The sequence below is a fragment of the Tripterygium wilfordii genome, chromosome 4, assembly GCF_013401445.1.
Source record: "Tripterygium wilfordii isolate XIE 37 chromosome 4, ASM1340144v1, whole genome shotgun sequence".
Lineage (NCBI taxonomy): Eukaryota > Viridiplantae > Streptophyta > Magnoliopsida > Celastrales > Celastraceae > Tripterygium > Tripterygium wilfordii.
This window is the reverse complement of record NC_052235.1, coordinates 2794689-2806823: the sequence shown is the minus strand read 5'-3', so window position 1 is coordinate 2806823 and position 12135 is coordinate 2794689. Positions and strand designations below refer to the sequence as shown.

The window sequence follows — 12135 nt, the reverse complement described above, 5'->3', positions numbered from 1 at the left end:
TCTAAACATGACACTACACTCTTAATTTTCAACACAAGGGTGCGAGTACATGCCTACAAAGCTAGTTTTCTTGTGACCAATAAATTAGTCACCCGGGCTGCATAGCATACATTTCTAAACGCGATGCTAGAAAGACGTTCAAGTGGGTTGGATTGGGAGGAGTTGAGTTGGGAGGGGTTACGAAGAGTTGGGTTTGAGCAGACTTTCAAGAAGTTGAAACGTTTGTTTGAGAGAAACATTGAAGGTGAATCGCGCATGCTACTTAAAAACTAAGAAGAAAAGAAGAAAATTAGGGAACTCAATCTTGCATACGTTCAAAACAATAGGGCAAGGGATGGTAACCAGCAAGGGAAAGTCTTGACAACCAAGAATTTGCAACAACAAAGTCCCATTGTAAAATATGGAAAATACTGAGTTCAACGTTGCACAGAATTACTTAAATATCACTTAAATAGTAAGATGCTCAAACATCTCTACCGAGAACACTTTGCAAAAAACAACATAAAAGAAAATAGATAAAAAAAGAAAAGAAAAAGAGATTGCACTTACGACAAGAATCCATCCTTATCTACTTAATAATAATTTAGGACAAAAACATCATTAGAGGAGATCAGCGATATTTGCAGGCAGCTCTTCAATAACCACACTATAGAACCTCTGGATGTCCTGCAGCATTCTCTCATCATCAGTTGTTACAAAGTTGATAGCAACACCTTTTCGCCCAAACCTACCACTGCGTCCTATACGATGGAGATAATTCTCAGGCTGTGTGGGGAGATCGTAGTTTATGACTAGAGAAACTTGCTGCACATCAATACCACGAGCCATAAGATCAGTGGTGATTAGAACACGGGATGACCCAGACCTGAACTCACGCATGATGATATCTCTGGTATTCTGGTCCATATCTCCATGAGTAGCAGATACTGTGTGATCACGGCTCCGCATTTTGTCGGTTAGCCAGTCAACCTTGCGTCGAGTGTTCACAAAAATGACACTCTGAGAGACGGTTAATGTCTCATAGAGATCACAAAGCGTGTCAAGCTTCCACTCTTCCTTGTCAACATTCACATGAAACTGCTTTATACCTTCCAAAGTGAGCTCATCACGCTTCACAAGAATCCTCACAGGCTTATTCATAAATTTCCGAGTGATCTCAAGGGCTTCTGGCGGCATTGTAGCAGAAAATACCCCTACCTGAATTTTGGATGGCAGAAGCTGGAATATGTCGTAGATCTGATAGCAAGCAAATAGCAAAAACTTCAAACGTTAACAATAACGCCACAATGATTCAAGCACTAAGAGATTCAACTTGAAAGCATAAAATCATAGCATAATAACAAATGGGAATAAGAGGCCATAACAAGAACAACAAATGGGATAAAAATATAGAATGTAAGTAGAACCTGATCCTTGAAACCTCGTGAAAGCATTTCATCTGCCTCATCCAACACAAACATTCTAATGTTATCAGCACGAAGCGACTGCCTTCGAAGCATGTCAAACACACGACCAGGAGTACCAACCACCACATGGACCCCACTAGACAGAATGCGTTGATCTTCACGAATACTTGTTCCACCAACACAAGCATGTACCTTGACTCCAAGATAGTCTCCAAGCGCTCTCATCACCTTTTCAATCTGCTGCGCCAGCTCTCGAGTAGGTGCCAAAACCAAGGCCTGACATTCAACTAGATTATAATCAACTCGTCCCAGGATGCCAGAACAGAAAGTTGCTGTTTTCCCTGTCCCAGACTGAGCCTGTTGAATGACATCGAGTCCCTTACAAAAAGGAACAATTCCTCTTTGTTGTATAGCTGAGGGTTTCTCAAAACCTGAGAATTGTTTAATCCAACTTTTATCAATCAATTACATAATCTTATAGATGAAACCATAGGAAATAAGCAAAACATTATGCATAAACCATCACCAAAATCACATAACAATCATACAAACTCATGCCCTTAACACCACTGTAAATGGTTTAGCCCCTCTCAGGTCATGTAAAATAAAAGGAAAAGAGAAAAATAACGAAAGCATGAATTACATGATAATCAGAACTCACCAAAAAGAGAGCATATCTTACAAGAAATAAAAAGTTTCAAGGAAAGTTAGACATACCATATGCAAAAATTCCCCTCAGAAGATTTTCTGGCAAATCCATATCATCAAAATTCTCATGAACATCATCATATGGTGTAAAGAATTCCTGCCCATCAGCTGAAAGTCTGTAGTCATCAATTAAACAAAGCAAGTACAAGATTAGCCTTTCTGCTAGAGGTAACACATTTGACAGCTTGAAGAGTACCAAGTTGTAAAAAAAAATGATAGTTTTGAATCATTCTGTTTTTAATAGAAAGAAAAAACACAGTTTTGCATGTTAGCTATAAAGGACAGTAACCACAAGCAAGAAACAATTTTGTAAGTCAACACCCAAATAACAATTAGCTTAAGCAAGAAAATAATTCAGGGGAAAGTTGGGAAAAGAACCCACAAGTCATTCATTTTTGAATCATACTGATGTGCATCATAGAGCGATCCATCTGGTGCAACTGCTGACATGACTGCAAGTACAACAACAATTAGTAAAGATACAAATCATAAATTCAAATCCACGAAGAAATCTTGATCTATATATAAGGACCTCGGAATGGGGGAGCTAAGATCGAAAGATGACAACATTAAAAAAACTGAAATTAAAAAGCTACATGGCAAAGACACCAATAGATATAGCTGAATAAATTAGCTTAATGCTTTCTTTGGTTCCTTACTTGTCCATTCCAAGAGTGAATCAGACTTGAAATTACCATTTAGAATCAAATTGACCTTTGCTATACGCAATGCAGCAGAAAATTAGAAAAAGTAGACCTTTCCCTAACAAAATTAAAAAGAAAACCCTCCCAGAATAATTAATAACGCCATCAGTGACACTATCCCCAGCGGAACTCACTGGAATTAAGAAAATTCGACTCGAAGAATTCCTCAGTATGGAATCCTTAAGAATGATACAGTTCAAATCATTACCAGCTCACTGTGATAATATCCACACAATTCAATTCGAGAGCAGAAGAGACCAAGCCTGTGGACCGGTGGAGTAAAAGGAACCTTCACCATAATGACAACATACCCTAATCCAGCTGTAGTTGACATACTTTGTTGGGCTCAAGAAAAGTCATCATTTTTTCGCCATGAAAAATCTTTATGAAGAGTTACAAACTTTTCAAAATTTTGAAGTCTTCATAAAAAAAACACGATGGGGATAGGCTTTCACTTACATAAAGACAACATAGAAGATCCAAGCAAGGAAATATATTTTTTGCACTTGAATTTTCCATGTTCAAATAATCATAAGGAACAAACAGAAAAAGAACATCTCGTAGTTTATGAAAGAATATCGATTATCGAATCAAAGAATATCTCATGCATAACTGTGGCTACAAGGAACGTGATATACATTGATCTACCAAATCAAACAAACCAAATTTGATTTCTTTGGCACGACATTAACAGAGAGCTAACATATATATCCTCAAATCTCACAACACAAATCCAATCCCTTCCACCAATTTCCCTTAAAACCATACAGAACCACTGTTTTAATAAAGAATCACAAACACACATAAACACGGAATCGCATGAGAAAACATGGAAAAACAAAAAATAACGTAAAACTCAATCAGTAGAGATTCCAGAGAACAACAGTTTATAGTTTCACGTACAAAACCAACAGAGTACGATTAAAAAAGAAGAAGAGAGAGGACCTGCTGATGAAAAATTGTAGATGAATATTGGTGATCAAACAAAGAGAACTCTAGATTACTTTAGAGGAAATTAGGGTTTCCTAAACTCCTCGGATCGAAGCCGCGGAGTTGAGGAAGAAAACTTTTAGAAGAAAGATTTGTGTACGAGAGTACGTGGGAGAGTTATGAGATATATATATGCAAACATAGTAATAGTGGCCCTCGGATCGAGGTTCACTAATTTACATATTTACCCTTGATATAAGCAAAAGCGAATCCCGTGTTTGGCGACGTAGACTAATCTAACCCGACTTCGGATTGCAATAGCTTACCCTGACTTCGTCCTTTTATTCCCCAAACAAAGCACGCCACCCTTCTCCTTTTCCACAAAACAATCGGCATCTCCAAACTGCTCTCTCCAAAAACCCTAATTTCCTATTCCTGCTCCAGTATTGGACGTAGTCAGAGCAAAATCTATGGAGATCTGATCGATTCCTTTTCTCAGAAGCTCATCCAGAAATAAATGAACCATATCCCCACGGTCCAGAGAACACGTGAGTCACGTATTTTCTTTCTGTTTGTATTTCTTTGCAGATCTCTTTCTTTTCGTAGTTATTGGTTGTATGTTGAACATAGAAGGATGAACGATGTTTCTGTATTATTGCATGTTAAGATGAATCTGATGTTTGGATTACTTCAGCGATTGAGCTTTTAGCCCTTGTACTATCGGATTGGCATTTTCTGTTTGATACTGAAGGTTTTTCGCTTGATAAGTGAAAGATAATCGATTAACAAAAGAAAAAGGCAGCAAACGAGTATTGCATATATTTATGCGATTGACATTTTATTTGTTCGATGTTGATGTATTTTTGGACTAGCATAGCAATTTATTTGGTGTCAATCTGAAATTTTCTTATTCCCTCAGGTGCATATTGAGATATTGATAAGATTCCTCTCCTGAGATTCAGATTTTTTTAATTGATATTTTGTCCTGTCGATACTGATCTGTTGAGGCTCTTCAAATGGGTGATAACAATTCATCACCGGGATCCCCTAATGAAAACCCCAATAACGAGACTGAGACTAACCAGCTTCCCAAGGATGATAGTGAGCTTGAAAGCTTAGTTCGAAAGTTCCAGGACTCGATCTCCATGGGTAAGAAGCACAAGTTCTGGGAAACCCAGCCTGTGGGGCAATTCAAGGATATTGGCGAGACAAACTTGCCTGAGGGTCCAATTGAGGCGCCTACTCCATTGTCTGAAGTGAAACAGGAACCCTACAATCTTCCCAGTCCTTATGAATGGACTACTTGTGACATGACCAGTGAAGAGACTTGCAATGAGGTTTACGTTCTGTTGAAGAACAACTATGTTGAGGATGATGAGAACATGTTTAGATTTAATTACTCCAAGGAGTTTCTTAGGTGGGCTTTGCACCCTCCTGGTTATTACCCAAGTTGGCACATTGGAGTTCGTGCCAAAGCTTCTAAGAAGCTTGTTGCTTTCATCTCCGGTGTCCCTGCAAGAATCAGGGTACGTGATGAAGTTGTGAAAATGGCTGAGATCAATTTCTTGTGTGTTCATAAGAAGCTTCGATCTAAGAGACTTGCCCCTGTATTGATTAAGGAAGTTACTAGGAGGGTCCACTTGGAAAATATTTGGCAGGCTGCTTATACTGCTGGGGTTGTTCTTCCAACACCAATAACTACTTGTCAGTATTGGCACAGGTCTTTGAACCCCAAGAAGCTCATTGACGTTGGCTTTTCAAGGCTTGGTGCGAGGATGACGATGAGTCGCACCATAAAACTTTACAAGTTACCAGATGCACCAGCTACACCTGGATTTAGAAAGATGGAGCTTCGTGATGTTCCTGCAGTAACTCGGCTGCTCAGGAACTACTTGAGCCAGTTTGTTGTTGCACCGGATTTTGATGAGAATGATGTTGAGCACTGGCTTCTTCCAACTGAAGACGTGGTGGATAGTTTTTTGGTTGAGAGCCCTGAAACCCATGAGATTACTGACTTCTGCAGTTTTTACACTCTTCCTTCTTCGATCCTCGGCAACCAGAATTACTCGACTTTGAAAGCTGCATATTCATATTATAATGTTGCCTCAAAGACCCCTTTGCTTCAGTTAATGAATGATGCACTTATCGTTGCAAAACAAAAGGATTTTGATGTTTTCAATGCACTGGATGTCATGCAGAATGAATCTTTTCTGAAGGAGCTGAAATTTGGACCAGGGGATGGGCAACTGCATTATTATCTTTTCAATTATCTCATTAGGCAGACCTTGAAATCATCAGAACTTGGGCTTGTACTCTTATAATTTGATAGATGGTGATCAGCTATGGTTTAGAATGCAGTTTTGTTGCTCCTCGCATCAGGAGTGGTTGGTGAGATCATCAAGTGCAGCTCAGGGTACAGATTTGGTAGTTTCTTTTCTTCCAGCCAAGATTATTTCAGTGTTTGTTGCCATTGCAAACTGTTCCCATGGGTCACAATTAACATTGAGAAAACTTAGATCTTCCTGTTTTTTGGTTTTCCTTTAAATCTCAAGCCTCTTATTCTTGTTTTTCCCTTGAATGTTTTGAGGTCATAGATGCTGTTGGCAGCATGAACACTTGCTTTGCAAAGCCCTGTTCACCTATTATGATCTATGATGTTTGAATGTTTGCCACCTTAGTTTATTTACTATTGTTTTTTTCAGCCCTTTAACCGGTCTGTGTGTAAATTGAAATATGAAATATAAGGGCTGACTTCATACCATTGAGTTGGACATCTCGAGTCTTGCACATATATTAAGATGCAAAGGGATAATAAGCAAGCAAGCAGGAGGGTGCTACTCAATAATTTTGATAAATGAGCTTAGATATTGGTCCTTTCTTTTGTTTCCAAACGAAAACTGTGGTTCCAACTCTAGCTTGGAATCTTCGGTTTGCGAAGCAGACGTACTTTCTACTTGCCTGAAACCTTATTAGACCTCGTACAAGATTGGATGGAACTAAGGCTGGAGGTCAAAGGCTACCTGGAAAGGTTCTGCTCCCAATTTTTTATCATCAAGCAGATGGGCCAGATGGCACATTCTGGCATTTGCCTGGAATCACGTCTAAAATACGTTTGTACTAAAAGATTTGGATGTTTGGTGAAGTAAATAATGCAGAACCAGAGTGTTTGATATATGTTACAAAGATAACCTCGTTCTCAAATAACTGAGCTTGATAATGCTACAAAAAAGAGGGGGAGAATAGGAAGGCATATTTACACATACTGATCAAAAGTCCCTGTCCACCCCCCTATGCCACAAGCACAATCTCACCACGGGAACCTGCCATGATCAAAACAGGAAGGTAAGTTCCTTTAACATATGAAAAAAGGTGTTAGGGAAGGATGAAAAAAAGAAGAAAAGAAAACAAGAATGTTGACAAATGCTTTACATTTTTCAAATATCTCTTTGGCCAACTGTAGCAGTGAATCTGTGTCCTCAGCCAACTTTGAAACCCTCTCTGCCTCCTTAACTGCTTCAGATGCAACGAATGCTTTGTTTTCTGCTTCAGCAATCCTGTAGGCAGCAGCACTTGCTGCTTCTTCGACAGTATCATTCGAGGTTATAAAACCAGTGCTCTGCAACTGTCTCGGTCCAACCTCTTTCAGGTTTATACCAGGCGTCTTCCCCCCAAATGACGCATTCTTTAGCTTGTAGCCATTTTCGACCTGTGTTCAACCATATCAACTTGAGAGATAACATACCTACCAGCCTTCAAATTTCTCTTAATGGCATTCCAGGTTGAGAAAAATATTGCAAGTTGCTATTCGTCTTCACTAAGACTGTTCGTTCCAAATTATCTACATTAAGTTTCCCCTTTTATGTGATGTCTTCCTTGAGTCTATCACTGGCTAGAATGATATATACGATAAGAGATACCTTAGTACCTAACCTGCCATTTTAAAAAGGGAAGGTGATATAGGGGACCCCTACTATACACTTCCCTTGTTAAGACTCAGCTATACATTGAAAGAAGAACAATCAAGTCTTCCAGTTCTCTATGATGGACAAAGGAAAATTTTAGCTCAACTCCCAACTTTCTAGTTCAAACAAAGATCATGCATCACCAAAATCCACATGGGAAGTTGAAAGTTTGTCTATCACTGGATGACTCAAGAAGTAAATAGTTATTTAAGGGACCCAGCACATATTATAGACCTCTACTTGTTGCAAGAGCTGCTGCTAAACATGGAACAGTGCAACGGTAACGGGGTAGTTGCACCAATTATTAAAATAAAAATGAGTGCTGAAAGCCTGAAACAAATCAGGGATCTAAAAACAGCAATTTTAATATACATCTATGTAGTCCAAGGTGACCTTACCTTCCCTCGAGGGGTGTACTTCCAAAAATTTATCTAAGTTAATTGAATGACAAGCATTTCAATAAATATTAACAATGCACATATATTTGTGTTAATAGTCAGTACAGTGAATTAACATGAACAACAGTATGTAGCTTATGTAGGTAAGTTCTCATATGGCACTTTATAGGGTTTGACACTTGACCAACCTCATACAGACACATAAATTCTTTTTTATTTTCAAGTCAAACGCATGATTTTTTTTTATCTTTATTTCATGGTAAGCGTTACTTCTTTCAAATATGTTATAATCCACGCAGGTACAATCCTAGTTTCGGATTTTTTAAGGTCCCCACCAGTAGTACAATTATATAAAAAAAATCAATTGATCAGTTGCAACATAGAGGTAAAATTATTCACCTTTACAAGCTTTTCCTGTGCAACCATCCTTCTCAACCTCGAACTTAACAGCCTCCTAAAATTTGGTGGCACCTCTTGCCTTTGCTGCATATAAGGGAACAATATTTTCAGTCATTTCTCTTAAACTCGTAAAATGAAATAAATGATCTAACAATATGCAACCTCCTAAAAATCCAGTAACATGCCTCAAATACTGGAAATTCATCAATTATTGCATTGTTAATAGAAAATTTTAACCTCTCTCATTCTTAGAATTTTGTTTTCCATGTAGATTTAGAAAATGGGATCCATTTCCATACCAGAAAATAAAGTCAAAGAAATCCAGTCCTTACAACACTTATTTTCATCATTATTCATATGATTGACTGGAATATTTCAGGGCATACTATTGGACTGGTCATTCCTTTCTTTATCTACTGTCACTGCCCTTACATTTTTTTTTATTTCCTTCGAGAAAAGCAAAAAAGTTTGGCTGGTGGCGATAGCTACCCTGGTGGAATACTGTCCACTTGAAATCCATAAGATGTAAGATTTTCTAACCCGGACAAAACTTAGTCGACTTTGCGAATTGAAAATATGGTTAATTAGGAATTTCACCTTATTCTGAATTCCAGAAGGGTGAACAGACATAGAGACCCAATAAGCACACCATTGCACAGAATGAATGTTGCACACAATATTATGGAGATGTCTTTCCATAACTTTTATAAATTAGCCTTCTCCACGATGAGTCACAAATATCAAATTCGACAAAATACATCAAGAGGACAGAAAATTTTCATCATACCTCGATATAGCTAATAATTGCACTGATGCCAGATCCATTTGGCTCATTTAAGGATGAAAGGGCTTCAAAAATCAGTGCATTATACCTAGTAAATTAAGCAATTATGTTAAACATCAAAACCAGTATCACTAACCCAGAGACAAAAAAGTAAAAAAAAATCTCGCAGCAACCTTTATGAAATTGTTATTAGACAGTAAAATAATGCACAGCTACATACTTCAAGGAAGATACTAAAAATGAAGACAACATCCAGAAAATATTCCCAACCTATAAGAATCACTATAAAAGCTCATAAATCAGATTATTTGTTCCTCTTTCAGTTACTAATTTTGCGCAAATTATCTGTTAAGATCTAGCACATATAAGATAAATAATCGAGTGGCACATATTTGTCAGGAAAACTATCAGTACAACCGAACTATACTTCCCTAATTGACCACAGTTTCAAATTCTGTTTAAGACCTCTTACAAATTACTTGCCTGAAGTTCCCATCTAAAAACTAGAGCAGGTGCAGTTAAATGATTTGGTTGCAACCCCAGGATACTGCAACAGAAGATAGCATGGTGACTGGCTTCGGCAAATATTCCATAAGACTGATCCAACAGAGTGATGAGGTACAATGCATTTAATGTATTCTTGCTTAGTTTTCTTAAAAATTTCATATTACAAGCCTCAGTGCCTTGTTTTCTTAAAAATTTCACATTACAAGCCTCAAATCCAGTTTATAAAGCTATCTTGTATTCTTTCTTGTTCTTCACTTCACAAATAAAGAGTACTCCCATACGTGGTTTATCACCTTTTTTTAGTAGGCGGTTCATTACCTTCTGAAATCCACAACTTCAATTAAGCATGGGAAATGCTTATTATATATAGAACAAAAGCTTTATTCTTAGCAAGACACGTGAATGGAACACCAGTCATTTGCACTAAAAAAAGGAGAACTCATGTATGAAAGAAAAAGCAAACACAAAATCTAGACATCCATACCTTGAGGCATCTTTCCCATTCCCAGAACTTTTTAACAAGTCATCAACAACTGGATCAGCCAATGCATCACGGGCAACTGAAGCAGTAGGATCAGAGGTCTGTGGATTAGACACTAAAGCAGCAGCAGGGGTGGGAGCATCTGTGCCAACTTTTGGCTTTGGTGCTCTTGATTTTTCCCTGGACCCTTGCCCATTAGCATTAACACTCATATTCCGCCATTTATCCTATGTAAGCACACAGTCATGAGAGCATGAAAACACAATCCTTTAAAACCTGCTATTGAATTTCGATGGTGATGCCAATAATGTGAACTAGAAAACAAAATTGCATTCGGTCATATGATCGCCAACAAGATGCACAACTTTAAATCATCAGAATGAAATAAACAAAACAGTGGGTAAGTATCCTTGCAAACTAAGTGAACATAATACAGGTCTTAAACTTTGAATTGGTGGCAAGAACATGGGTGGAAAACATATGGTACAATCATTAGCTTCAAAAGGAAGAGAGGCGGTTAAGGTTGACTAGATGAATTAAATGGTGACTGGTCACATTTCTCGAAGCATCAAAAGTAAGAAAGTTTGCAGGCAGCAGAATCTTCAAAAAGGGCACCGTCAACTAAATCAAACCACCAGGTGGTGACCCGCATGCTATTGTGGGCACTGCAAAAACAGGACGCAGGGTTTTTTTCCCCAGTAATTGCTGGGTTATAAGTGAGAACCACTTAGAGAAGAACCAAATTTAGCTCTCAATGGTTTTCTATTAAGAGAGCATAATAAGTCTCTTCAGATCATGCGCTCTTCATTAAATGCAGTTCAGAAAGCAAGTTACCAACGTCAAGCTTGTGTCGATTAGCTCATAGAACGTTTCACAAGTATTACTCACTTCACCTAGTCTTACAATGCAGTTGGCCTACCACCAGTATTTAGATTATCTATCTCAAATTCCTGTGCCCAAAAGCTCATTCACTCGGCCTTTGTAGATAAGTGGTTTTGCTGGATTATCCATCAACACGAAATATACAGCAACATAAAGTAATTATTACATTAAATAAAGTAGTCAATTCTTTTGAACAATCACGATCATTCACCTTCAACGCAATTCTTCAAGGGAGATGAATCTATCAAGGACGTAGTAAGACAAAAACCTTTTGAGTTCCTTCAATTTTTTTAACAAAAGAACTCAAATTGAATTATAATCAGCCTATCAAACAATGAACTAAAAAGAGTGCACTAATCAGACTATGAAAATACATATAGCTGCAACATGGTAACAAGTTTTGGAGCTACATAGAGAGTACCTTAAGGTCAATATTGGATCGGGAGGAGAGGAAGGGATGGAACTCAGGGTCTCTCTGGATATTCTTCCATTTTCCAGTGCCGTGTTTGGCTACGCCAGCTATTAGGGCCTCTTCTTCCTCCGTTGTCCACTTCTGCTTTGGATTCCCCATGTCTCTCTGTATTCTTCTTTTTCTTTCAGAAAGAATTTATTATTCTCTTTCTTTCTTCTTTTTCTATCGGTACCAGGAAGCAAACACGCTTTATCAGCTTTGAGGTCTGTCCATGGCGCCTTCACCGTCGTCGTTACTCCGTCAACACGAACCCTAAAAGCAGCCGACCCGTGTGTACACTGTACACGTGCGTCTTTCACGATATTAAATAATAATATTGCAAAATTAAATAAATAATAGTAATAACAATAACAAAAGCGACGTCGTTTTGTATTTTAAAAAGAACTATACACATAGGACTTTTTCTAATTTCTAGCCAATCCATATTCTCCACGTGCTAGATTGCGGATGACGGTTGGACAACTCATCAATTTTTCTTCACCAAACAACTCCCTCCCTATCT

At 38.0% G+C, this 12135-nt stretch overlaps 3 protein-coding genes across 3 annotated transcripts; 1 reads left to right on the top strand and 2 right to left on the bottom strand.

Moving 5' to 3' along the window:
• Nucleotides 1–376: 376 nt before the first annotated feature.
• Nucleotides 377–3905, bottom strand: LOC119995959 (eukaryotic initiation factor 4A-6-like). The gene is made up of 5 exons (XM_038842442.1): nucleotides 3764–3905; nucleotides 2497–2566; nucleotides 2124–2230; nucleotides 1407–1837; nucleotides 377–1236 (listed from the first exon to the last, which is right to left on the bottom strand). Exons 2-5 carry the CDS (start codon nucleotides 2562–2564, stop codon nucleotides 601–603), a joined length of 1242 nt encoding a protein of 413 aa, XP_038698370.1. The 5' UTR covers nucleotides 2565–2566; nucleotides 3764–3905; the 3' UTR covers nucleotides 377–600.
• Nucleotides 3906–4114: 209 nt separating this feature from the next.
• Nucleotides 4115–6420, top strand: LOC119995956 (glycylpeptide N-tetradecanoyltransferase 1). Its single transcript, XM_038842440.1, has 2 exons — nucleotides 4115–4296; nucleotides 4668–6420. The coding sequence occupies exon 2, from the start codon at nucleotides 4765–4767 to the stop codon at nucleotides 6067–6069; it is 1305 nt and encodes a 434-aa protein (XP_038698368.1). The 5' UTR covers nucleotides 4115–4296; nucleotides 4668–4764; the 3' UTR covers nucleotides 6070–6420.
• A 453-nt stretch (nucleotides 6421–6873) lies between these two features.
• LOC119995958 (telomere repeat-binding factor 4-like) lies at nucleotides 6874–11918 on the bottom strand. Its single transcript, XM_038842441.1, has 6 exons — nucleotides 11583–11918; nucleotides 10283–10506; nucleotides 9295–9379; nucleotides 8508–8591; nucleotides 7178–7454; nucleotides 6874–7068 (listed from the first exon to the last, which is right to left on the bottom strand). The coding sequence occupies exons 1-6, from the start codon at nucleotides 11730–11732 to the stop codon at nucleotides 7037–7039; spliced, it is 852 nt and encodes a 283-aa protein (XP_038698369.1). The 5' UTR covers nucleotides 11733–11918; the 3' UTR covers nucleotides 6874–7036.
• Nucleotides 11919–12135: the final 217 nt, after the last annotated feature.

Coding starts and splice junctions, on each gene's coding strand:
- LOC119995956 (XM_038842440.1), top strand. CDS start 4,765: ATGGGTGATAACAATTCATCACCGGGATCCCCTAATGAAAACCCCAAT.
- LOC119995959 (XM_038842442.1), bottom strand. CDS start 2,564: ATGTCAGCAGTTGCACCAGATGGATCGCTCTATGATGCACATCAGTAT. Junction 1,838..2,123: donor GAGGGGAATTTTTGCATATG/GTATGTCTAACT, acceptor AACAATTCTCAG/GTTTTGAGAAACCCTCAGCT. Junction 1,237..1,406: donor CACGAGGTTTCAAGGATCAG/GTTCTACTTACA, acceptor GCTTGCTATCAG/ATCTACGACATATTCCAGCT.
- LOC119995958 (XM_038842441.1), bottom strand. CDS start 11,732: ATGGGGAATCCAAAGCAGAAGTGGACAACGGAGGAAGAAGAGGCCCTA. Junction 9,380..10,282: donor AATGGGAAAGATGCCTCAAG/GTATGGATGTCT, acceptor TTAATTTACTAG/GTATAATGCACTGATTTTTG. Junction 8,592..9,294: donor CAATTATTAGCTATATCGAG/GTATGATGAAAA, acceptor CCTTATATGCAG/CAAAGGCAAGAGGTGCCACC.